The sequence below is a fragment of the Thunnus thynnus genome, chromosome 9 (assembly GCF_963924715.1).
Source record: "Thunnus thynnus chromosome 9, fThuThy2.1, whole genome shotgun sequence".
NCBI lineage: Eukaryota > Metazoa > Chordata > Actinopteri > Scombriformes > Scombridae > Thunnus > Thunnus thynnus.
The window spans coordinates 23,602,855-23,629,768 of record NC_089525.1 but is presented as its reverse complement, the minus strand read 5'-3'; the positions used below and the strand labels follow the sequence as shown (position 1 = coordinate 23,629,768).

General features: G+C 40.1%; 3 protein-coding genes and 1 long non-coding RNA gene across 13 annotated transcripts in view; 2 read left to right on the top strand and 2 right to left on the bottom strand.

Moving 5' to 3' along the window:
* Positions 1-2,980, top strand: part of atp8a1 (ATPase phospholipid transporting 8A1) — a 108,576-nt gene extending 105,596 nt beyond the window's left edge. For all 8 annotated transcript variants that reach the window (XM_067599780.1, XM_067599778.1, XM_067599779.1 and 5 more), the window contains one exon: positions 377-2,980. In XM_067599780.1, the coding sequence (XP_067455881.1) occupies positions 377-474 (98 nt within the window). In that variant the 3' untranslated portion in view covers positions 475-2,980. The remainder of the gene's footprint in view (positions 1-376) is intronic.
* On the bottom strand, positions 2,767-8,731 carry shisa3 (shisa family member 3). The gene is made up of 2 exons (XM_067599785.1): positions 7,304-8,731; positions 2,767-5,744 (listed from the first exon to the last, which is right to left on the bottom strand). The coding sequence occupies exons 1-2, from the start codon at positions 7,572-7,574 to the stop codon at positions 5,137-5,139; spliced, it is 879 nt and encodes a 292-aa protein (XP_067455886.1). The 5' UTR covers positions 7,575-8,731; the 3' UTR covers positions 2,767-5,136.
* Positions 8,732-10,466: 1,735 nt separating this feature from the next.
* On the top strand, positions 10,467-22,477 carry LOC137189723 (BEN domain-containing protein 4). The gene is made up of 6 exons (XM_067599776.1): positions 10,467-11,813; positions 14,895-15,476; positions 17,500-17,591; positions 17,806-17,832; positions 18,145-18,385; positions 20,258-22,477. The coding sequence occupies exons 1-6, from the start codon at positions 11,282-11,284 to the stop codon at positions 20,494-20,496; spliced, it is 1,713 nt and encodes a 570-aa protein (XP_067455877.1). The 5' UTR covers positions 10,467-11,281; the 3' UTR covers positions 20,497-22,477.
* LOC137189724 (uncharacterized) lies at positions 18,280-26,732 on the bottom strand. Of its 3 annotated transcripts, XR_010929716.1 has the most exons (4): positions 26,621-26,732; positions 25,916-26,045; positions 18,499-18,552; positions 18,280-18,403 (listed from the first exon to the last, which is right to left on the bottom strand). It is a non-coding gene; the product is annotated as an uncharacterized lncRNA (long non-coding RNA). The 3 variants fall into 3 exon arrangements; XR_010929717.1 differs by lacking the exon at positions 18,499-18,552; XR_010929718.1 differs by lacking the exons at positions 18,280-18,403; positions 18,499-18,552 and adding an exon at positions 24,903-25,004.
* Between the last annotated feature and the right edge of the window lie 182 nt (positions 26,733-26,914).

Here is a 26,914-nt window from a genome sequence, read left to right as displayed (position 1 = left end):
TAGCTTAGCATACAGACTGGAAACAGCTAGCCTGGCTTTGTCCAAAGGTAACAAAATCAAACAAAACAGGCTAGCAGTTTCCCTCTATTTCCATTCTTTATGCTAAGCTAAGCTAACCGGCTTCTTGTAGCTTCATATTTAGTGTACAGACATGAAAGCAGTATTGATCTTCTCATCTAAATCTCAGCAAGAAAGCAAATAAATGTATTTCCCAAAGTGTCGAACAACTGGTTTACGTATTGTGTTTTTGTTAATTGTTTATATTTTTAATTCAGTTCTTTTCAGTGTGTTTTTATATAAGTTTTTAGTATTTTTTATTAAATTAATCACTCATCTGCCTGATGTCAGTTTTAACTTCTTTTATCCGGTTTCGCAGATGGCTACGCCTTTTCTCAAGACGAGAACGGAGTGGTGTCACAGTCTGAGGTCATCAGAGCGTATGACACCACCAAACAGAGGACCAACGAGTGGTGAGCACCGGCCTTCTCCTTCCTGGCCGGCCTATCCGGAGCCACAGCAGCCATTTCTCATGGCGATATTTGAGGAGAAGCCGTGACGCGAGCGTGTGCCTCCAGCACTGAGGGGATTTTTGGACATGAATATGAAACGAATAGAGGAGAGTGACAATGTGTAATCTTTGAAAAAGGGGGGAAAAAAACAAGGAGCAAAACAAATAGTGTTCACTCTCAGCTGTAGTTGTGTGTCCAGCAGAGTTGATGAGCACTGTGCTTTCTTAGCAGTCTGTGGTCTGAAGTTCTTCACTGTTCTCACTCAGTTTGTCAGAGTGAAAAGTCTGCTTTCTATTGATTTAAGGAAAGACAGTTTTTAGCACTGAGCCAAAAAAGTCTAAAATCATTGTAGTAAATTGAAATCAAACTCCTAATCACTTATTGTAAAAGTTAAACACTAGACGATGATTCGTTTTTTTTGAAGATTTGAACTTGTGTCAGATTGCCAAAGAGCAGTCGTATATACAATCTTCTAATTACTGGTGAATTCGGAAAAAAAAAAACCTCAAACCAAATGTAATCACACTCCTGGGTGTATTCCAGCACTACATGGACCACTTCAGAGCAGACATTTGTAATTTTTAATTTACTTTTTGCACTTAAGGAAGCATCTCTTGTGTAAAGCCTTACATTTGCTCATGCCTTCATCCTCTTTTAAAATACACTTTTTCTTTTCTTTTTTTTTTTTCTCTTTTTTAGTTTCGTTTTTAAAGTATGTAGATATCGTGCCTGGTTTTATTTATGTTTCTCTTTTTTTTAAACCGTTGCCTCTGCAACACACCGTAGTCCGGCTTCCACCATTTATACAGCAGAGGTATTGCTCCTGACAAATAATTGCATTCCACACATCACTCCTGTCTCAACAATCACAACGGTGCCTACGTAGACCTTTTCCCTCTTAGAAGAAAAAGATAGCAAAGAATAGTTTAGCCAGCTAGCTTAGAACAGTGCTTCACACACCTACTGAAGACAAATCGCTGTCTCCCCCCCGCTACAGTATTGCACTTGTACAATGTGAAAATTACAGTGCCCTTTGGCACAGAGCGAGATTTGTTCCTGCAGAGTTGAACGGGAGGCTCTATGATGGTCTTGTTTAAGCTTACAGTGGTTATAGTGTTTCCCTTAAAATGGAGATTTTATCCTTCTAACATAAGTGCCATTAGCTTAAGGGAGAGAGAAATATTAGCCAGGAAACTCCACGACAGTATCAAAACTACTTTGTCTCTATAGTTATTTTGTGGATTTGTATTTTTATATTGGAGATGTATGAATTTTGCATTGACCGGCTTTGTAATGAACTGTCTGTAACTCTTTGTTTCTCTTCCTCTGATAAACTGGCAGGATAGATTAGATCGAATGAGGAGCTTTCTTAAATGTCTTGTTATTATAATATTAATATTGTTACGGCTTGATTTATTTATAATTGACTACTTAATGTCTGTGTGATTGCTTTCTTCTCCCTATGGGAGATCAGATTTCTGACAGTGTGTGCGTGTTTGTGTATTGCCTGCATGTGCATGTGCTGTGAGCGTGAGCGTGTGTGCGTGCGTGTGTGTGTGTGTGTGTGTGTGTGTCACCTCTACTGTGGATAACTTCTATGTATGCATTGCATGTCTGTGTCCTTCAATGTGAGACTGGGAGTTACTGGTGTCTCCTGGTGTGTTTCTTATATTGTGAATGAGTGTGTGCGTGCGTGTGTGGTGACATTCGCTCCAGTTGTCTGTCTGCACGACTCCAGGTATAACTATGGTGTACTACTGTGTGCTGATGCATGGCCGGTATGGGGAAAGTGTGAGTGGCGTGTGTGTGTGTGTGTGTGTGTGTGTTCAAACTCTCTGCCTCGACTGTGGGAGTTTCTGATGCTCAGCTTGCTTCGACAGGAGATGTTGCACAATGCACTCGATGTACCTTTTCCAGTAGTGGATATCTGGTATTTCTGTTTATGATTTCTCTGAGTGTACATGTTCGTAACTTGTTGCTTTACGAGACAGCTCTTCTGTGTTTCTCAGTTCAGTGAGGGTTTATGATTTTTGGGTTTTGTTTTTTTTTCTACGCTAGTCTTAATTGTTGAAACTTAATCGGTTGTCATCTTGTTAAAAATTTACAAACCGCTGAATGTGGATGTCGTCGTCGTCGTGGAAGGCTTGGACTGTTGCTTTCTTTTTCCAGAAAAAATAAAAACACGTTGTTGTTTGTGAAAGTCGTGGGCTGCATGAATGGATAACACAAAACTTCTCTGAAGTATTAACTGTACTACTTTGATTCTCCCTCAAGTGTTGATCACTTTACAAAAGAAAAAAAATGCACCTTTAACTTTTTTTTTTTTTTTTTTTTTAAATATTTGTTTCTTTTCTGTCATTTTTGTTCAATGATTGTTTTGCATGTTGGGACTGCAAACGTATAAGTGTTGTCTTTTACTGCCATGAAGGACTACTGAAATAAACTTTACACTCATGGAGGAACAATGTGAACATCTTTGCTAATTCTTCTGTGTATTTCCAGATTTGCAATCACTGTACCATCTTGTGCCTGTGTGTGGTGACAAACAGGACATACTGTGCGGTGAGAAAGTAAACAGGAAAAGGCAGGAAAAAACATAAGTCTGCATGCAGGACAAACAAATTATATCAATAGAGTTCTTATTTGTTATGATGACGATGTTAAGCTGACCTTCCATGTATGGTATGGAGACTGACTCTGATCCCACATAGACAGAAATCTACTGCTGCAATAGTTCGTTAAAAGTGACCCAAGTAGACTTCACTTTAATGTTCATGATGTTTTGTTTACCAAATATGTTAGGGAGGAGATTTTTTGTTTTGTTTAGTGTTTCGATTTCAGTTTACAAACTTGTAATACGTAAATCAAGAGCTGAAATGATTCATCAAAAAGTAAATTGATGGAAAACTTAACAGCGACTACATATTTTGATAATTTATTCATTGTTTAAGTCATTTATCAAGAAAAACACAAAAGTTCACTTGTTTACCTTTTAAATGTTGCTTAAACTGAATATTTTGGGGGGGTTTGGACTGTTTGACACCTGGAGCTTTCGGAGTTTGCAATGGACACTTATCACTATTTTCTGATATTTTACAGACCAAATGATTAATTGAGAGAAAAATGAGCCAATTAATCCAAGAAAATAACTGTTAGTTTCAGAATTTGTTATGAGAAGAGAGTTTTCAGAAGTTCAGGACCCAGAAAAGAAGCAAAAATGTGAATAATAATGAAACCAGTCTGACAAAATAGACAAACAGCCTTCACTGTGAGGAGCATCTTTTTGGATAACCTAGAAAAGAAATTGGAAACTTTTTTTTCAAGGCCTGGCAAAGATACACCTATCCCAAAGATTGTTAACAACTGGTATTTACTCTCTATAAGCAGCGTGTAGAATGTGATACAGAAGTCCAAACTGACAGACGCCAAGTATAAACAAGACCTGACAATGTTGATACACGAATCTGTCAAATACTGATAGTTGAAGTTGAATTTTGCGATAAGTGAAGTGATATAGCAACACACAGACTTTAAGGAGTCCTGAATGTAGCCGTAAACATCCTCGGACTGAACAGTTTGCAGGTTTCTGGAGACGCTGGTTGCCAGGTCTATTTCACAGTCAGATAACTGGGGAGAACAGAACAGAACAGTCTTTGTCAAGATTTTGCCATACCTGTTGGTGCAACCTAAACCTCTATTTCTGGGGGTGAATTGTTTTTAACACTGCGACCGTGCCATGCTCATTGAACACTGACAATGAGTGATCTCAGCGCTGCATTCCTGCTGTGAAGTCTGGCGCAAGAATGAGCGACAGGTAGGGAGCTGCTGTGCGGCCCCGACCGCTCCGGTTTCGTTTTAGTCCGGGCGATGATGAAGCTTCTTTCAGGACAAATGCTTTTTTTGTGTGTAAGTGATAAAAAAAATAAAAAAGAGTTATTTAACAGATTTTTGCTTTACACGTAGAGCATACTGTAGAAGAAAGTTTTATTAGCTGTAAATTAGGGAATCATAATGACAACCCTGCTCTGGGTATAAATGCCTGTACAACATCTCAAAAGTCCACATTTCCTCCACAATACAATGTCCTTTGTGAACCAGGTCCTCGCCTCTGTCAGAGGTCCTTGCGATTGTCAAAAAACATAATTCCCTGGATTCCAACATCTATCTCTAATATCATAATGTTGCAATACACAGTACAGTAATGGACCTATCTGCCTGTATTTGTTTTTAAGGAAAGTCTGTGATAAATTGGCAAGATTTTAGTCTCTACTGTCAACTGCCACCTTAAAAAAAAAAAAAAAAAAGCAGCATGTATAAAAAAATAAAATATAGTCCAGATAATTCTGTTTACAATATGATGAAAAGTGCATAAGATTCAAAACTGTTACTGCCCCTGACACGTCTGTTGAACTGTTGTGTTGCAGTGGGGGAAACGCCTCAGGCCACATCACTGAACCACGACAGCTTTGTTGTGCTTTATCCCCCGTCCTCCTGTCGCTCGCGCTGTGTCCGTTCAGCCGGACCCGGCCTTCCACCCAAACACCACCAGCTGTGTTGCAGTGTCCATACGGACATCCCACCATCTCTAAATCTTGTAATCCCTCTATTTCCCCCGCTGAGATCCCTGTCAGCTCTGTCCAAAGTCGGCGAAGCCCTTGGCCGCTGTGAAGGCGTCAGGCTGCAGGGGGAAGAAGTACTGCTGTGGCAGAAGAAACCCGGCGCCCTGCGAGGGGTGAGAGGCCATTGAGGGCTGGTGGAGCTGCAGCTGGGTGTGAGTGTGGGTGTGGCTGGAGGGCAGAGGATGCTGAATGCCTCCTGATATGGGCGCTGGCGGGGATGTGTAAGGGGGAGGTGGAGGCGGAGGCAGAGTCTGAGGGGTCTGGGTGGGGGTGGAGGCTGACGAGGAGATGGTGGCAGACACCAGGCAGCCATGCTGCTGCTGCTGCCCCTGACCTCCCAGAGAAAACCTCCGCATGGAGCTGCCGCCTCCGGCCGAACTTGAGCTGGTGGTGGCTGTGCTGGACTGTCGAGACGGGGCACGGAGGCTCGGGGGCGCGGTGGTGAGGATCATGGGGATGGTCTCGCCCTGGCAGCTGCGCAGGGAGAAGCGAATAGGCTGCTGGGTTGGCTGCTTGGGCCGCAGACAGGTGCAGCAGTAGACGGCCACCAGGGAGCCGACCACCACGAAGGCGATGAAGATGCTGCCCACCATCAAGAAGGGCACGTAGACAGGCTCTGTGGGCGGAGGAAGACACAGGCAGGTTAGGATTGATAGTGAGGAGGCGCCTTCATGAGACAGAAAGCTAATTAAAATGTCTTCATGTGCGGGAGCAGCCAACTGTTTTTCTATTTTTATTGTTCTTTAGAGAGAAAATGACAAATTTTAAGATAGAAAAATGTTGAAATGCATTAAAAATCAGCACAAATCCAATGTTTTGAGCAGAAACTATCTAACTTTGTCAGTTAATAAAAACTTTGAGCTATTTATGGTGTCTAAAACTGTGATACTAAACATTTAATCATATAGTTTCTTTTGAATCCCTCATAGCGTTATTAACAGACACATTCTTGCTGGACAACACAAACAGCTCAGATTACACTTCATGGAGCCTTTGCACTCTGGGAGGAAATCATCAATGTTTGTTTTGAAAGAAAATAAAATAGGAAATTGTGAGCACACAGTCAGTTCAGTTACAGGCCTACAGCTATCCGTTCGGGAAATTGAAAGAAAGCTGATAAAACCTCTGGGTTAAAGTGACCTATTGTTAATATTTTCACAACCAACAGTGGGTTAATGTAACACTGTGACGCCTTTTAAGTGTTTTAAAGAAGCCAAAGATATGACCTGCTCTCTCATGATGTTGTGATTACTTCTATTTATTAGTGAGCAGGTTGAGGTGAATGATCTTTATATTTGGCAGCACAGTGGGTTTAGTTGTGTGAGAACACTGTCTGGAAAATATGATCTGTCTCGTTTTACTGATATGTTCTGAATTTATTTCACTCAGCATTTTTTTTTTATTGGCGATGGGGGCTGCTTCATCCAAAAAAATCTACTTTTTTTCATGATAATAACAACCTGCAGTGAGCTGAGGCCACAGGAGTGGAGAGAAAAGCAGGTGCTGGAAACTGGATGCTTTGGTTGATTCATGTTGGAAAGAAATAGATTTTTTTTTAAACAGCCGTAATTCAAAGGATATTAAATGTATGTCAACTGAAATAGATAAACTGAGAATACTTGAGTAATGTTCAGTACATCATTGACTGCTTTAGATGCTCACATTCCTGCCACTTTTTTTTTAACACAACACACATTAATAACATCAATATTTGATCTGTTTGTACAGTTTGTACCGAATATTTAGTAGCTATGGTGTTTAAATTCTCATCATTTTATAGACAGCATGGTGGTTTAGTGGTTGCAGACTCTCTCCTTGAACTGCTGAAGTGTTTTTGAGCAAAGCACTGAAACACAACCTGCTGGATTTTGTCTTGATAGATGTTCAGCTGACCTCTGACCTCCCCGTTTAACGTCCCTAAAGATCAACCAGACTGTGTATACATATATATACATATAAGCAACAAATTCGACTAAATGTGATTGCATCTTACTGTCTTACCGGTATTTTAATTACATAAATGTTAAATGGCAACAATTTATGTATTTTGTTGTGTTTTTCACAGCCTAATTAAACTCTGAGCTTAATTGGCCTTTCATGGGAAGTTTTGCTCAAACAGTGCACTTGGGAAAGACTTGAGAAAAGCGCTTTTAAGAAGAGAAAAATGAAACTTACGTGCTGCAAACTCGGTGTTGTCCACCTCCCGGTCGTTGGTGCAGCTGCCCTGGTCCAGCCGTGCGTCCACGGCCGCGCAGCAGTAGCGCAGCGAGCAGGAACCGCAGCACACGGTGGCGTCCGTGGTGTCAAAGTCCTCCGGACACTGGAAGCCATCATGATAATTCCCATTAGCGTCCAGCCAGCCGTGGCAGTACTCCCCCTGTGCGTCCGATATCCGCAGATTCCAGGTCAGATATCCCAGCAGCAGGCAGTTCAGCAGGCGCACCATCCCGGCAAGCCGCTGCGGTTCACGGTTCCCTGCGTCCTGTGGGCTGCAGCTCCCGGCCACCGAGTGTCAGTCCGAGTTAGAGACTCTTCATTTAGAGTTATTCACTAAAGAGAAGCTGCTGCAGATGTGAAGTTATGTCATCTTTCCACCATCCAAACCGCTTTGAGCCAAACGCAGCCAAAACCCAAAGTGGAAAAAAAAAATCCTTAATTGAATGTTCTCCGGATTTGCTGAAATAAATGACGTCTTTGCGTCACTTTTTAAACTGTTATCAACCAGTTTTCTTCTGATCCAAACATGTGAGAGTGTTCAGCAGAGCGCAGCCACACAGTCTTGCTCCGGATTTCTCTCTGTTCTCCCTCTTCATCGACTCGCTCCTGTGATCGCTTGTTGATGTCCGTGCAGAAGTTGTGCGCCCACCTCACTGGAGGTTTGTTGCTTTTGTGAGTCGAGTTTTTGTACGCGCGCACGTAACCCCCCCTATTAACCAGACGTGCGCATTCACGTGGGACGCGGAGCTGCTGCGGTGATGCAAATGACTCCCAAAGCCGCGAAGGTGCCCAAATAACACGCATAAATTATCTTAATTCTGCATGCTAGAATACCCACAGTGCGACATTTATAGACTCGTGAATAAAAACCCAGCTTTAGTTTGTGTCTCTACTGCAATGTTTTTTTTTATCTTGAGACTTTTCAAAGCAAATGTCTCTAATGTATAAACATGAGGCATCATCTCTTGGGGGCAAATTCAGAGGAAAAACAAAAAACTACAAGGTGCAATATTCACATTTCAAGTAACACAACACAAAACAGAGTTTTGCTGTTATGAAAAGTTTAATTCATAATTCACTGTTGTTAGAAAACTTTACATACAGCCTATTGTTATAAAATCGACTTTACTGAGTCAATTTGTTGAATTTATGTCTCTTAATCTCTACTTGTGTTACTGTTACACTAATACACGTTGTTACATTGCATTTTTGGGAATTTTTACGCTATTATTTTTGGGGTGTTAATATGAAAAGTTGAAGAAAATTTGCCTCATAAACCAACTCATTTAAATTCAAATTGTATTTCTATAGCAACATCTCATACAAAAGCATCAAATAGCAAAAATGTGCTGACAAACAGAAACATCCATTCATGCATACACATTTATACACACACACACACACACACACACACACACACACATGCATACACATACATACATACTGTACTGTTCATTTAAGAAAATGTTCGACTGAATAGGAGGTTTTTAGTTTGGTTTTAAAAGAACACAGTGTCGGAGTAAGTCTACGATCAGCAGACAAACTGTTCAACTCTTTAGGTGCATTAAATGGTGAATATCATCTCACTAGACGTTAAAAGTGATCTAGCACATGGAGGAGATTTCCACCCTGTGACCGGAGCGAACTGCTGGGATTGTAAACTGACAGCATGTCTGAAGTGTACTGTGGAGCCGGACCACCAAGTGCTTGGTAGACCAACAGGAGGATTTTGAATTGTATTCTGAAGACAATAGGTAACCAGTGAAGGTTTCAGAGGATTGCAGTTAAGTGGTCTGATTTTTTTTTTTGTCCTGGTTAGAAATCGTGCGGCTGAGTTCTGGATGAGTTGTAATCTATGGATTGTTTTGTTTGGAGGACCTATAAACAGAGAATTGCGATAATCCAGCCTCCTCATGACAAATTCATGCATGAGTTTCTCTGAGTCAGACTGGGAAACAAAGCCTCTGAACTCAGACTCATTAATTTTTTCCGCTGAGAATATTCTCTAAACAAATAAATCCAAACAGTGATTTTCCTGCAATTCTTGTGTTTAACAAATGGCGCCGAGGCTATAAGACTGCTTTTAATGTAACCTATGTAAGATTTATATAATTCAAGTATGAAGAGGACATTAAAGAATAGTCTCACAGTTTTTCAAGTCTTTCTTAAAGCAACACTCAGGAGCCCATATGGACACTGAAAGAGGTTTTTTCTCACTATAATCATTCCTTCTGTTCATACTGGACATTAAAAGATCCCCTTCAAATGCGCTTTTAATGTAAGTGACGGGGGCCAAAATCCAGTGTGTCCACACAGTGATTTTGTGCAAAAATGCATTAAAAAGTTTATCTGAAGCTTATATGAGGCTTCAGCAGTCTGAGTTAGTCACATCAAGTGGATATCTGCCACATTTACAGTCTTTTTAGCATCAAATTCCCTCTTTGTGTTTCCTTGGACAGTGTTTCCCTGTTGAGCTGTGGTGGAAGTCTAGTAACAAAAAGAGGGACTTTCACACTAAAAAGACTGTAACATTGAAAGATATTTACTTGATTTGATTCATTTGGACAGCTGCAGCTTCATATCAGCTTCAGATAAACTTTTAATTACATTTTTGTACAGAAGGAGGACTGTCATCACTTAAATTGTAAGTGCATCATGAAGTGATCTTCTAATGGTCAGTATGAACAGGAGGAATCATTATGACAAGAAAAAACTATTTCAATGGTCGTTTGGGCTCCTGATTGTTGTTTTAAGACAGACTTGAAAAACTGTGAGCTCATTCTTTAAGACTTTGCTAAACTGATCAGTTTTTAGTTTGCAGGATAGTTCACCAGTCTATTTGCTGACGTTGCATTCAAACGCTCCATCATTTTCTGAAAATACAGCTGATTTGGTGGTTTATGATAGCCAATTACTATTAAATTAATATATATGATATTAATAAAATTATTTGATCAATCTTTTAGTTAGACCATTCATATAGGATAGCATATTCCATTATTGGCTCACAGCCATCTTCAGTTTGCTGTCTACACATAATATTGACTCATCATTTGCATGTGTTTTGATAAAACACAGAAGCAAGAACTACGGGCCTGTTGTTGAGGGAGAAAACATTGATGTAAATCAGCAGCAGGTCTTTCCACTCCTTCATTCATTAAACATCTTGTTTGTAGGTCTAACCTATTGATGTGGCGCCCCCATGTGGCGATGCAAACTTTTAGGCCTGCAGGGCTGCTGGACAGCTGCTTCAGGCCTTTCCTGACGATTTCAGACCTGCGATGAATTATGAATAAAATTAGTGAATTTTTAAAACTAATTGAATGAATTATAAATATGATTTAACCTTCAGATTAGCCAAGGAAAGCTGAAAAGTCAGTGTCAAATGTTTATTTCTTCTATTTTATGGTCATTCAATATTATTCATTCAATAAAAACTAAAATGTTTAAGAAATAATATATGCATTATAACAGATATTTTTCTTTTGGACTGTTTCCTCTAATCGGATTTAGATGAAAGACTTCTCTCTCATTTGCGCTCATTTGACGCTATTGATGCTTTGAGCTCTGTACCAAAATGGCCTCTGCCTTTTCATTTGTTGGATTTCGTTCTGCACATGTTTCATTTTCAGGCTGTAAATCTGCTACAGCGCCCCGTTGTTCTCTGTGTGGTTGTGGGCTACAAAGGAGGCAGGCAGGCAGCAGCGGCGCACAAGTCCCGCCTGTATTTCCCTCTGGAAGAGTCTCAGTGTCGGCGCTCCAGTCTGGGGATTGGAGCGGTGGCTTGTCAGTAAATTAGCCCACCCTTCCACAGTGTGTATGAGGAAAACCGAGCCAGACAAATCCGAAATCTCCCAGTCATCAGCTGCCTGTCACACCAGCACGCCACAATATACCTACCCGGGGCCATCCGCCGCGCTGTGACACCTGGCAGGGATGGAGGGAGAGATGCAGCCCGCAGATGAAGGGCCCTGCGCCCCGAAGATGTGCCGACAACAACGCGGTCCGTACAGCACCCTGAAAACCTTCCAGAGCAAGCGCTCGGCGGGCAAGTCGCGCTTTGACAGGTCCGCTGTGGTCGAGGTGCCTCTGTTTGGCGGTGACGGCGGCGGACATCACTTCACTTTTCACCCCGGGCAGCCTCATCCTTTCCAGCCGCACCATCACCACCAGCGTCTGCAGCTCCAGCAAACTATCAGCAGCAGCCAGCAGCATCACCAACACCCGACTCCTCAGCAGCAGCAGCAGCAACAGCAGCAACAGCAGCAGCATCGTTTCCCATGTGAGAACAGGCCCAGCAGCAGGGTCCCGACATCCACCTCAGCGGCAGCGGGCAGCGTAGCGGCGGCAGCATCTCTTGGTACCCAGCAGCGGCGCGTCAGCGGCGGCACAGCGGAGCCCAGATTCTCCCCCGGACGAACCGGTCTGAACCAAGAAGCTCCAGACTGCACCTACGGCATCAGCTCAGGTGGGTTTTCAAACTTGTTCAGAGTGAAGTGTCTTTAACATGAGTGACCCCCACACATCGCCAGAGGTCTGCTTCATCTGTCGTGGTATGTTTTCCCCTCAATTATTTAGACTTTTTCCGATCCACATGTCCTCAGATTGCCCAGGTACTTGTGTGTGTACATTTTTGGGGGGTTTTGCTGCTCAGACATATGAGCATCAATACTCTACACAGTCAATAAACTTGAACAGAAGACAAAACAATACATGTATGTCATTAAAATCCAGCATCTCTTTTGTTTGCTCCTCTGAGCTTCATGTTTTTGTTCCCGTTTGTTCCCCCCTTTTTTTTTCTTCCTGTCAGCAGTGATTGATTTGCTGCTGTAATGAGAGCAGTCATGATTGAATCTCCAGTGTGCATGTGCTAAAAATTACATTGGGTAATTGTCTGTCCGTGTGTGTGTGTGTGTGTGTGTGTGTGTGTGTGTGTGTGTGTGTGTGTGTGTGTGTGTGTGTGTGTGTGCACAACGGCCCTCACAATCTCCTGTTGAAACACATTGTTCCTGCTCATTTTTTCCTCCTCAGCTGCTGTTCATTAGAGGGCTGTGCTCAGGAAGAAATGTGTTCCCGTGTGGAGGGCGGGTCCATGGGAACCAACATTAAGATGAAAGCAATGAACCTAATTCAGGCAGTTACGAAATTAAACATTAGACATCTCATCCTCTAATCAGATATTAATCTCTTTATCACTGCTGGCTGCTCAGGCTCAATTTGCTTCTGGCTGCTTTACAGACAATGTTCAGTGGGAGCTCAGGTTGCACTGTATTGGCCTAACCTACATGTGAATTGCGTGAAGTATTAAGACTACAAGTACAGTGTAAAGACAAGCATTACATTTCAATCCATTTTATTCCTTCAGTGATTCTTTAGAAGTATAAAACCCAGTTTTCAGTGATGATGACCTATTGTTTGCATCTATTCTGGTGTGCAAACGGTCCTCAAACCACTTGTGAAATAATCACACGAATCCAGTGAATCTGCTCATATTTCAAAAGATGTACCATCCAGTCCAAGTTACATGTGCCACGTATTCTCACAGATAATGACAAATCAAAGTGCTTTTATCTGCACAATGGCAGCAACTTAATGTCCCTCTCATGACTGAAAAAAACCCCCCAAAAAACCCACAAAACTTGATGTCCTCTTCATGAAGAGAAGCGCTGGAGACCCCTGGACTCAGCAATCAGTTCAGCACACAATAACACAAATTACATTGAAAAGCCTTCCCGAAGAGTTGTGATTAAAACAAATGGGGCTCATAAATTTGCCTCTGCTGAGCGTATATTGTTTTTAATGAAATTTTATGAGGCTCTCAGCTTACAGTGCCACAGAACTGGTGAGAGAAGAGAAGGGGGGGAGGAGGAGGAGGAGGAGGAGGAGGAGGCGGAGGAGGGGAGGCAGGGTGATGGCGAATGATATCAGATACATCTCGACGGGTAAACAGAGACAGGACGCATATTAATAAATGCGACACATCTGCACCGGGCTGATAGACACGTCTGAGCGAGTGGCAACGCAGCAGTGGCCGCCTAGAACTCATTTTGCGTTTGTGTTTTTGTGTGTGTGTGTGTTTGTGAGTGATTGTGAGGCCAGTGGACTCATAATCATTACATGGAGGTATGTGTGAGATCATCTCATTCATTGAGACGTGCCTAGACTACCAGGGAAAGGACACACTGAGGCTTGTTCTGGACAATAGCTTTGTGCTGATTTTCTTTGCTCGGCTGGGTTTGGTCACTGCAGATACACTGTGACTTATAAGTTTATTGACATCTGAATAAATCAGCATAATCGAGCCGACATTTCTATGAACACAGGAGACTATACTGTATGTTGTAATGGGAAGCTTTGCCACAAGGAAACATGAGGCAGAAAGAAACAAAATATTCATGTTGTTTTCACGCATTAATTTGCTGCTTTTCTACTTCAGCAGTGATGGAAAGTTACTAAGTTAATTCACTCTGTTGCTTTTCTTAAGTAAAATTTTGAGGTATTTTCACTTTATTTGAGTATTTCCATTTTATACAACTTTATACTTCTACTTTACTACATTTCTTTGACAGCTGGAGTTACTGGTTCCTTTTCATATTTTGATTTTACATTAAAAAACCGCACATAATAAGCTGATTAAACACAGCACATTACTAAAGATGAAATCAGTGGCTCCTGAGCTTTTTGGCTTGTGATCCTTTCCAAAAAACAGTGTTCACTTGGGGCTCATTGTCACATTTTAGATGTCTATGAGTTGTTATCAGTTCCATCAAAGAGACATTTCGCCTTAAAACTTCTCAGAATCTTTCATCTAAATAACTGTTTGAGGTCTAGAGAGAGACCAGTATTTCACAAAAACAGCAAAGATTAGAGAGGAGCTTCCCATTAAAAATACATATTTTATGTAGCAAAGAAGAGTTTTTTTTCCCTCTTTCATACATTTATCATCTTACAACCCCACGACACACAAGTAAAAAAAAACAACTAGCTAAATGTCAACCAGCTTCAATAGTGAAATGCCGTTTATATATTAATGCATCAGTATTAACAATATATGTTGTGTTAACGAATAATCCATAGTCTATTAAAGCCAGACAATATCCAACAAAGAAAATATTATCTGTTGACAAAAATGATCTCACCTTAATGTCCATTTAGTAGTCGTCCTGGAGCTTTTAACCATATCACATGGTCCTCATCAGCAGATTGAGTTTGCTCAACAGTCATCAAAGTGTGAATGTTTAAACTTCACCTCACCTGCACCTCAAGGACTTCTCATCCATGTTGACTTTGAAGTTTGAACATCTGCATCTAAGCAAACTCAATCTGCTGATGAAAGTCATGTGATACAGTCAAAAAGCTCCAAAACAGCTACTCAATGGACCTTGAGATGAAATTGTTTTGACGACTGCTGTTGTTTTTTGAAACTCAAAAATAGCAAACGTCTAAGAGCAATACAGGCTCCTGTGATTCTACAGTGATGACTGACCTGTAGTTGAAATGCCTCCTCAGAAGTTCATCTGACTTCTTGCTTTTTTCCTCTCTGCTGTAGAGAACCGTCTCATCTTGGACGCCTTTGCCCAGCAGTGCAGCCGAGTCCTCAGCCTCCTCAACAACGGCCGGCTTCTGGAGCCCTCCTCCACCCTTACCTCAAACATCAAGCTGGAAGGTGACATTCAGGGGCTTCACTGCTCCTCGTTGGGGAAGTCTAAACCTGAAGAGAGTTCTTCCACCACAGACCCAGAAGAGGAGGCCCAACAAAGCCATTTGAACCAACAACAGACCTCTGCCGTTCTCCGCATCTTTACAGACTCTCTCCAGAGCTATCTCCTCTCAGGGCCTCAGCAGCAGCAGCAGCAGCAGCAGCAGCAGCAGCAACATCTGGCTCTGGGCCTGGAGGATGAGCAGTGTCTGTCCGCGGAGCCCGGTTCAGGGATGTCTCCTCCGAGACCCAACCTGGGAGGCTGGGGCTCTCCGACTCCGTCAGAGTCGTACGGCCACCCGTCGTCCACGCTGCCTGAGGAGGAAGAGGAGGAGGAAAGCTGCTGTCCACGCTGCCTGGAGCTGGAGCAGGAGGTGCTATCTCTGCAGCAAGAGAACGAGGAGCTCCGCAACAAACTGGAGAATAACCCAGGTGCATTTATGAAAGCCAGGATCTCCCAGGCGTTTGGCAGTTTATACTAAATGTTGATACAGATGGGTAACAAATTAAAGGAAAAAAACAACATAAAATGTCTCAGTAAGGTGTTGGGCAAGTCTCTGATTCCATTCCTCCACAAGCAACAAGTCCTCCAAATTAAAACACCACATAGGTCATTTGTACCTGCACTCCAGAGTGTCTGAAAACATAGGACTGTTTTCAGAATGACCGATAGGAGCGTAATATGCTGCTTTTCAAAACTGTTACAAATTGCTGTTAAAAAATAATGATGTTTTCTGGTGTGACAACACTGTGGTTAACGTCTAGTTAGTTTTAGGCACAAAAACCACTTGGTTAGGGGTTAAGGAAAGATCATGGTTTGGGTGAAAATGATCACTTGAAACGTGGTTAGTACTTCCTGAAAGTAAACACCACGTTACGGCTAAAAAAAATGTCCTGACTTGCGGTTGAAAGCAAACAAAGGTTGACAGGGGTGCCTGCAGCTAAGTCCACTTTTTGCCGTCATCTGAGCTGTGTCATAATTATTATGGCTGCTTGATGGCATCTGTCACTCACACATAACTATTTGTCGTTACTGAATTTACGACTTTACGTCTATAATGTCATTTTTTCTTTGGAGGAGAGGCTCTCCGAAAGATATTCCCTCATTTGGTGTTTTGATGATTTTGGTGGAGAGCACTGTCTCACATGTCATTCAAATATGATTCACATCATTCTCATTAAACCATTCGTTGACCTCTCGTGCCCTGTATTCACCGCTCATTATGCTTCTCTGCTCATTTATTCAGGTTCTTCCTTTCATTTGTCGCCTGTCTGTATGTCTGAGGAAAAAAAACTAATTGAGCTGAAAAGTGTCACAGTTTCAAACAGGTTGATGATTAAATATGTACACCGGTGTTTATGCTCATCAGCCCATTTAAATCTGGTTATATGCAAATATGATGACAGTAAACATCTCTTATCTTATCTGGGCGATGAGTTTTCCTAAAATGTTCACATGATTTCTTGAAAAAGAACTGCAACACATCTCAATACTAAACCTACACAAAAACACATACTAAGCTTACACACCAGCATTATGCATCTATGTAGCTTGTCATCATAACCATCATTAGACCAGAATAACTTATGTTAAAGGCTGACGATATTCTATATTTTTATTATTGTCAGCAGTTCCTTGTGATCTCGCTATCCTGTCTGTTGTGCTCAGCTTATTTATAAATCTTTAGAAACTGGACACAAATACATAGTTTTATATTTTTTAAAAAAGGCTCAGAAATTTCATAAAGAAGAAGAAGAAGAGGAAATGTAGTTTTTATTTTAGCAAACGTTACTCAAACAGGAGTAAAAGCTTTTAGTCGGGGACAATTTACAGTCGCAGATTTGGTGATCTTGTGAGTATTTTCGGCAGCAGGAGAGTTCATGTGGGATTAAATCAACATAAACTACAGAGCCCATGTTCATCATAATTAAAAAAAAACATGTCACCCACTGCGACTGTGTAGCTCATTGATGTGTTTTTAATAGTTTTTGGGGGCAGGAATAGAGCTCCGTGGCACAGTAATACACTATATCAGACTTTGGCTACACAGGGAATTGTGTTTTCATGGGGATTTTTTGACAATAAGAAAATTATAGAACACCACTAGCCTCATTCTTCAAGTTTTTTGTGTGTCATCGTTTTCTATCTAAATCCATCACAGAGTTTGGGGAAACATTCTTAATAGCATCTATTTTTGTTAACCTTTCTGTTTTCCCCAAAGCATTCAGAGCTCCCCAGTGTCACCTTAACCTAATTTGCATGTTAAATATACAGTGAAGCATCTCAGCTCGGTCTCAAAATTTACAAGACATTAAGATCAAAGTTGTGTTTTAAGGAGGAAAGGAGGAAGTTACTGTTTAATTACAAACTAGATAGGTCGTCTCTTTGCTCGAAGGGAAATTGTGATGTGATGTGTTTGTGTTACTGGTCACTTTAGCCTGTGTTTCTGTACAGTTCCCTGTCAAAATGTTCTGGACTACTTCAAGACTGTTCTTGAGTTTCACAACCAGCTGGTCCAGCCGATGCCAGAGGAGCAGCTCACAGAGGTGCGGAGACAGTTCATTACATAAAACTTGCAGTCTCCTTTATATTATCCATAGTTATTTTAAGCATGTGTTTTAAGTAGCATATGTTGAGGTGCGATGCTACGAATCCATCCGATCCATCCTGCATTAGATACTTGTTCATTGTGTTAAATCTACAAGTAGTGTGAAAGTAGTGTGAAAATGTGAAAAGTTAAAGAAATCTCTTTCTTTACAGGAAGAAGAACAGCAAACAGTCTTTGAGGTTGGTGTTTTTAAAGCATAATAAAGCATTTTAGGGCATATATACATAATTTCTGCCTGTGAAACAAACAGAAAGTGGTGGCACATTAGCAAAATTTGCTTTAGATGATGTGAATCCTGAAACAACAGTCATGCATTGAACTTTGTTATAACATGCTACATCTAAAAGATTAAATGCCCGAATTTAAAGCTGAAGAAACTTAATATAATGCAGTAAAACCTGGAAAAAACAAGCAGTTGAACCATGTTTATGTCTTTGGACAACTTGAACTCCCACCGAGCGTTACTTACAATGTTTTCCTCATCCTCGCAGGGTAGTAAGCAGCTCCTGGAGAACTATCCTCTCTTCATCACTAATAAGCAGTGGGATGAGGCTGTCAACTCCTCTAAGAAAGATGGCAGGCGGCTGCTACGGTACCTGATTCGCTATGTCTTCGCCACAGATGAGCTTAAGTTCTCCTGCGGTTTGGGCAAAAGGAAGCGTTCAGTCCACTCAGGAGACCCGGGCCTGGAGAGACGACCGCTCAACCCCGTCAAAGTCAGCTGCCTCAGAGGTACGACTGTGAGAAAGTCTGTTGATTAAGAGAATGTCTCACTGCTTCAAAATACCGCCTCAGTCCTCGATTCAGTTGGTGGTGAAGTGCAGGTGTATTACATAATATATTACCTGTATTGACTGTTGAATAATGTCTTCTGTGGCTCTGGAGGAGCTTTGACAAGTCTGAAAAAATAATCAGGATGATCCCATCAGGGTTTGTGTAGTTTGGGCATTTACCAGGACTGACAAAACAGAAACTGAGTTGCAGTTGAAGTGTAGGAATCAGCATTTAAAGAGCTGATATCTCGGCTTTTGATGCTTCAATTATGGACGTTTTTTAAAGTCTGTATCTCGCAAGTCCCTCGATTTTATGTAAGTCCGAAACTAAATCCCTGGAGTGCCTCGTTAAGGTTCAGTGTGCTACGAGTACAGAGCCAAAACAACAAAAACTGATATCCCAATACATTCTCACTGCACTGTCTTATTATTTTGAACCCAATCTAGTCTGTGGATATCGGTGTTTGTCAGTCCTGTTCTCAACTGTCCTAAAGTTTTTGCTGTAGCTTTCTTACTCAGTTCAAGTCTAGTTCAGATTTTCACGACACCTCAGTCAGATCACATGTGCAAAAACAGGGCTGAAGGGAAAACTTCATGATAGGGCTTAAAGGATAGGTTAGCAATTTTTTAAATTCTGTCTTAAAGCAATAGTCAGGTGCCCATATTAACACTGAAACAAGTTTTGCTTGCTGCAATCATTCCTCCTGTTCATACTGACCATTAAAAAGATCCCTTCACAATGCACTTACAATGTAAGTGATGGGGGACAAGACCCACAACTCTTCTTCTTTGCAGAAACGTATTGCAGGAATTATTCCAGCAAGCAAAACCTGTTTCAATGTTCATTTGGGCGTCTGACTGTTGTTTTAAGACAGACATGAAAGATTGTGAACCCTTCCTATCCTTTAAGGCCCTGAGAACAGCATTATGAAACACTGTGAAATATGATCTAATTACATATTCAGCGTCTCGCTGTGTATGGTAATTTTACATAATAATGAAGATTGTGTCTCACCACTTATACACACATATGACCTGCATTCTCACCAGCCAATTCTAGATATTAAGGTTGGAAGACACTGCTTCATGATATGTACAACTATATGAGCTTCATCCATATTTATTCTAAAAAGAAAATATGGTAATGTAGAAAAATAATGCGGATTAATGTCAGTATTTTGTATTTGAATACATGTCGTAGTGAGTGTAACAGGACATAAGGCAGCTCACATGCCTTTTGTTTAGCAGCACCCCCATAATTTCACCCATTTTATTTCAATCTCTGCAGCAATTAATTGCGCTTTGTAGTTCTTGTATGTTTTTAATTACTCCAGCTCTGCAGATAAATTTTAGATGTATCATTTGATCTTTTTTTTTCTAAGATAAACTTCTGCTACTCCAGATATCATTCAGCTGGTTACCAAGTCGAGGCAGTTTTATTGCACCAGTCATAATAAAAGGAAATCTATGCAGGATTTTAGTTTTAGAGTTTATAATTTGATTGTTTTTCAGTCATTACATGGTTGATTACAAAGTTGCAACCAGAATTTTGAATTTCAGCATAACATGAGGACTTTTAAATGCTGTTTTATTCTTGACAAGATAGAAAAAAAATCAAATTCCAGAAGAAATGTGTTTGTAATTTTTGTCTCTGATATCTTCAAGTTTAAAGATATTAAATATTAACACAGAATATCATCTATCAGTGTATTCACTCAACCTCAGAACTAATTCTGGTGGAACCCTGATACTAATCAAGGTTTGCTTTTGTTTCCAATAATAACAATATTATATTCTTAATGTTTTTTTAAAATCACAATCTTTTGGTCAGAGTTCATCCGGATGCACTGTGCCTCAAACCCAGACTGGTGGATGCCCTCAGAGGAGCAGATCAACAAAGTTTTCAGCGACGCCGTCGGTCACGCTCGCCAGGGCCGAGCGGTCGGTACTTTCCTGGGCAGCAGCGGCAGCGGCAGCAGCACCAGCAGCCTCTATATGGACGGATTTGATGGACACCTGTCACAGGACGAACTGTATTTAAAAGGCTGTCAGAACGGCCAATCGGATTGAAGTTAAAGCAGAAGCTGGAGTCAAATGCCTGAAATGTAGCTGTACAACAACATATCCCAAAACACTGACCTTATCCTGTCACTTTACACAGTGAAGAAAAACATTCCAGAAGAGGTTTATCACAGATTATAAATACAGTCCTCTTTTCCAATAGTTTTTTAGCCTTTTTGCCATTTTTATACCTACAATTTTATTTAGTCAAAATTTGACTCTTAAAGGGTGTTTTCAATTTTACACAAAATTTGAGTCTTCCATTTGCTACTTTTTCTATAGTTTAATGTTTTTTGTTTGTTTTGTTTTGGTTTTTTTTAGAATCGAGTCATTATAGAGAAGTTATGTGTCATCAGGAAGCTCTTTGTGTTAATGTAGCCCAGGTTAAAACAACATTTCCGTAGCAGAGACTTACTGTATATCCATCATTGACATTACACCCACCATCACCTCCATCATAGAAAGTGGCATTTATATTTTTGCATCACTGGCGATTATGACCAAGCACCTTTAATTGTCGCCCTCTACAGGAGTGCCTCTGAGAAAGGTTTGTAGAGCAAACGAGTCATGTTTTGTTATCTGTAGTCTTGCACTTTTGCATCCCTGTTTTTACTTCATTTGAACCAATTTTGATGAGTTTCATCTCTCAGAAAGATAAGTGCATTTTAAAAACAAGTCTTTCCAGCGTGTAGCAACTGCGCTTCCCTGTAAAACTCATCAGGTTGAACGTTTTGGTCAATGCTGATCCGTCCATCTTGTTTTGAACCTCTTACAGCACAAAAACTGTGTCATATTGCAGAATATGCGTAAAATATGGCACACTGACATCCTTAATGTTATATTAACAACATCTTAAAATTACTTATTTGCTTTCTGGTGCAATTTCAACCAAAGGTTTTTTTTTTCTCTCTGATACTTCTATTTTAGATTTTCACAGTTTGATAATTAACCTTCAAAAAAATCTTCAAATCTGCAAACGTTACATGAGGTCTCCTAAATTTAATTTAAATATGAATGTGATAACGCTTTGTTCCATATAATGAAGGTTCTATATTCTCATAGTAGAACACAGATTTGGAGAAAAAACAGGAACACTAAAAAACAAATAGACTGTTTTATCTTAATGTCTGCCTTTTCTTTTATAAAATCAGCTTTTTGCCTTGTCATAGATTTCATTCATCCTAAGCAAAAAGTCTTGTTGGAATAAAACTGCAATCTCTGTCTATCTAGCTGAATTTACTGTATTTTACAAACTCAGTGGGGCTATCCTTGCAGGACTCTGAGAAGACTTTTTGACTCGGGATGGATGGACATTTAAGGCAGCTGCCATATAATAATGCCTTAAATTTGACTGAAGACCTCCACAGTGTAAAGTGTTAGAAGTGTTGTGTGTTAGAAGTCATGTTACCACAATGCGGGTTGTTTTTTTGTCTCAACCTCAAGTTACAAAGCTGAAGTTTTTTTCCCCATATTTACAGAAAACATCCACTTCTAGAAAATTAGTACCAACTGGAAGAACTTCTTTCTTTCTTACGTGCACTTTTAAATGTCTCATTGTGGACGAAGCAGTCCTTCAGTGAGAACATCATTCATCCATTTTTATTTGATGACTTTGTATTTATTTCACTTGGCACTTAAAAAAAACCACTTCATGACACTGTTTTCTACGTTTGAATGTACCAGATTTTTTAGGGTCAGTTGCCACGTCAACAGTGCTGTGTAAATGTGTAATATAAAGTACAGTATTGTGTGAGGTGTTCTTGAAATACCGCGTCTCTCTTAAGAAGCCAAGTAGAAAAGTGCCACAGAAACCTTAAGCAGTCGGATTCTGTCGTTGTGTACTGTTATGAGTGTGAGCGTTTATTTGTATTTACTCCTTTACCCTCAAAATGGCTGTTATCAACACTGTGAAACATCAGTCGGATTTTTACAAATCTAATAGTTTCTGTTGTTTTTTTAATTTATAATAAAGTAAAGCACTGAAGCTGAATCTGAATCTATCTATTCTACATATGTGTTCTCACATGACATTATTTCATTGTTTTAGCTGTTTTAAAGAGGTAAGAATCAGCAGAATAAAGGGAGGTGAAGTTTGCATTTTCTTTTTGTCATATAAAAATAGACTCCAGATAATGATGCCTTTACTTACACTGCTCTGACTAGATCTATAACTAATTTAAATAGCAACCCATTTTAAATCTGTCTTAATTATTAATTGACATTACATAAATTAGTCATGATTTTCCTGTTCATCTGCAAAGTAATAAGAAGATAGAGCTTTCAAATAAGTGTAGTAATGTAAAAAGATACAATAATTCCTACTTAAGAGGGTTGAAGTAGAAGTATAACGTTGCACAAAAGGGAAGCACTCAAGTAAAGTACCTTAAAACTGTACTTGGTGAGATTCCACCACTGGATCTGATCCATAGTTATTCTGAATATGCATAGCATCTCACAAACTCCGGTGATGCTGCATAAAAACTAAATTTCTGTCCTTAAGACCATGAGGAAGGTCTTTATCAGACAGAGAGTGACCCCTCCCTTCAACAAATACCTCTTACAGTAAGATTATCATAAATCAAATTGTTTTGTTTCTTCCTGCATTAATAAAATTATAATTTATTGTGTAAACTGCTGTGTAAACTGCAGCGATGGTAGATTGACAGAAAATGAGTCAGCAACTGTTTTGATAATATAATAATCATTTTTGATCATTTTCTAAGGAAACATTTGCTGGTTGCAGCTTCACAAATGTGAGATTTTAAGCTTTTTTTGGTCATACATGATAGTTTACTGAATATCTTTGGATTTTGGACTGTTGATCAGACAAAACATGACATTTGAAGACATCACCTGACAGGCATTGTCACTATTTTCAGAGTTTTTATGGATAAAATGATTAATCGAGAAAATAATTGTCAGATTAATCAATAATGAAAATAATCATTAGTTGCAGCTTTAGTGTAAACTAAAGACCAGGTCATAATTAAAAGGTTACTCTGATCACATAGTATTGCACATACAGTGGGTTTCAAGTAGATATATTCTGATATATTCTGAGTTTCAGTCCCAAATATGTGTTGAGATCTCTTTATGTTGGATCCTACACTTCCCATAATGCAACCTGATAGCTTCTTTTTGCCTTTTAGACTCTGCTAAATATCCATGGCTTTCAAACTCCTTTGTAACGCAGGCTTTCTGTTAGAAATTGGTGGTTTCCAACCTAAGATTATGCAAGTGACGGCGCTTGAGTAATTTTCTCAGACCTGACAGGACTCCACAGAGACACAAGAGACATTATATGACTAGTAGCTTGACTGTGACATGTACAATTGTTGGAGTGCCCCTTTAAGACGTGAAACTACCAAAATTTTCACCACTTTCAAATTTCACCACTGTGGCTGCCTCCATATTAAACCAAGACAGCAGACATGGGAATCAGCTGGTGGCTGATGGAATAACAGGATGTGATGACAGCACCTTCACCAGGGGTGTATTCCATAGAGCAGGTTTAGTGAAAACTCTGAATCCTGAGATGAGAGAAACTCTGAGTTTTCAGTTTCAGAAATAGTTAACTTAAAGGTATACTATGCAGGATTTCCCTAAAAAAAAATGTATAGACTCATACAAACATAATCCCTCTCAATCATCACTTATGACCCACTAGAAGTGTGTGGAGGTATTTGTATGTCTTCTGCCTTTATTTTCTTATTTTCTTTCTTTTGCTTCTGGGCATCAAGCCTTTGGACAGTGGGTGTGTAGCCTCCAGCCAATAACAGCGTGCAGGGTGTGAAGTCGGGACTCGTCGCTGTCTCCGTGTCTCTCCTCTGATCCTCTCTGCGCTCTGTGTCATGGATGTATAAAGAGCTGCAGGTCTGTGTGTCTGCTTGACTGAGGGCGGGGCTGAGCTACACACACACACACACACACACACACACACACACAGAGCTGAGAGGCCACAGTGGACAGGATGAAGCTCTGCATTGCCACAACCCATAAATCCTGCATACCATACCTTTAAACTCTGGGTTTTTAGTTCCACTGGCAGGTTTTCCTCAACAAACCCTGAGTTTCTCTTTGTCTCCAGACACGTTGTTTCATTTCCTCATTCATTCAGTCCAAATCAAAGCACCTATCTTAGCGCATTCATTAGTGGAGGTTAACTGTATGTCAGATATTAGTTTGTTACTCAGGACTTTCTAAAGTTACCGCTTTTATGCACATCAGTCATTTCTTTGAACAGCGGGTTTTTGCTGCATTCAAATATTATACAGCGTGAATTCACCCTCAGCTCAGAATAAAACCTTTGCATGTTCTTTTATAACACTGTGACTCTGTGCACACAAGACAGCTGTCAGTTTGTTAGAGCAGCTCCTGCACTGAAGTGTTTATTGCACATAATGTGTAATCTCAGTTTAAATTTAAAACATCGGTATGAAGCTTTAGACACGTAAGATCAATGAATAATTGTCTCGATCACTCATGATGGGATTGGTCGCACTGATGGAACATAATTCCTATAATGAGAAAAGAGATGACTGGTTGCTCTGTATAATCAAATGTAGATCAAAATGTGTCAGGTGGAAAAAAAACAGAGTGCTTCAATCAAGAAAGGCAATCCAGGTACTCCAAATATAGGACAATGTAACAGCAAGGAAGGAAATACTAAAAAAGCCTTTACTGTAGTGGCTAAATCATTAAAAAACCAACATGTTTCGACCACTGCAGGTCTTCATCAGGGCTTTAAAACAGACAATGCTGGTGTGGCATCACCTAGGCATATATAGTAGCAACAGCCAATGGGAAGCAATCACATGACCCAGAGAATAACATGACAAATTGAAAATAATGAAAAGATGAAAAAACACAAGATAAGATTACATAGAAATATATGGATGTACATTATAAATGGAAAGTGCCCATAAATAGGTTTATAGGTAATTTCTAAGTCAAATGTATGTTGTTTTAAATTTTGAGTGCCTGGATCACCTTTCTTGTTTGAATAATTCTTATAATATTGGAGATTATATGTTAATATATGTTAATATTTCTGACTGAGCAGATCGTGATGCGGCTGCAGAATGTAGTTTGAAACTGAATTTTTAAAATAGGGTGCACAGTCTTAACAGGTTTTAACAGTGGCAATGTTTAAATTTACTACATTTGTTGAAATAGCTGAAATAAAGTCACTGAATGCTGTTGAGCCAAAATACAAATACTTTAAAATCTACTGTATTTTACCCTTACAGACTGTGTCTCTCTGTCTTTGATCTATATATTTTTTAAATCTTCAACTATATTTTTCAAATTAACTGTGTTAACTTACACTTTTCTTTGCTCTGATAAAGATAAATGTGCACTGTTAACACACATGCATTAATATCTCAACGTCCACTGGATTCAAATGGAGGATCTGCCTTTTATTTACCTGTTGCCATGGTGACCCGTACTATCGGAGCTCCATTGATGATGGCTGTTCTCATTCACCACGTACAGTCAATGGCTTCACTCAGAGTGATCATACTCAGAGTTGATTGAACAAACTCTGATCAGCTTTTCTGAAACAGAAAACTCAGAGTTAAGAGTTTAGGCTCAGAGTCTGTGAGACCTGCTTTCTGAAATAAACATCTGGGAGTCTTCAATATTTGTTTGTCATACAGTTTGTTGTTTTGTGCAGATTTCCATCATACTGAATTTCTGCTGAATTCCACTAGATGGCGTCGCACTTGCAAGGATGACAGTAGTTTGCTGTAGTCCATCCGTAGAAGCTAATTTCAAGACGATATCAATAAAAATAAACGACTGTACTTTAAATCTGAGCTGTTATGCACAAGCCTGCCCACCGAAAAGTATAATACACTCATATGTTCATGAATAAAACTCTTGAGTGGTCATCCTTAAGAGCCAATTAACCATTCAAATTCAATTATCTTCTTGCATTTTTCATTTTTCAATTAACGTTAATATAGTTCAATTAATTTGCCTAATTTGTCTTTGCCATTATTTCAAATGGTTTCTTTACATTTTTCTTTAACCATCACTGCACGTTGAAATGCTTTAAGAATTGCAGATGGTTGAAAACACTGTAGTTAATTAAATCAAAGAATTTTAGGATGACTTGGTAAATATTTACTTTTCACGGAGGGTTACGCCCAGAAACTTCTCTAACCGCATCTTCCTCTGTTCAGACAAAGACGAGTTGTGCTTTTCTTCGTGTCTGTGTTCAGTTCAGCCTTTCAGCGGCGTGCGTGTCGGTAAAATAGACCGTCTGATCTGTTTGTTGGGTGTTTCTCTTTAATTCTGCGGCATCTCTCTCGCTGTATGCGGGCCTGGTGCTGTGGAGGAGGGCGGGCCGTGAGCACAATGAGCACATTTCGGACTGTAAACTACTGATGCGACGTATGCGCAGGATGGACTCGGGATGATT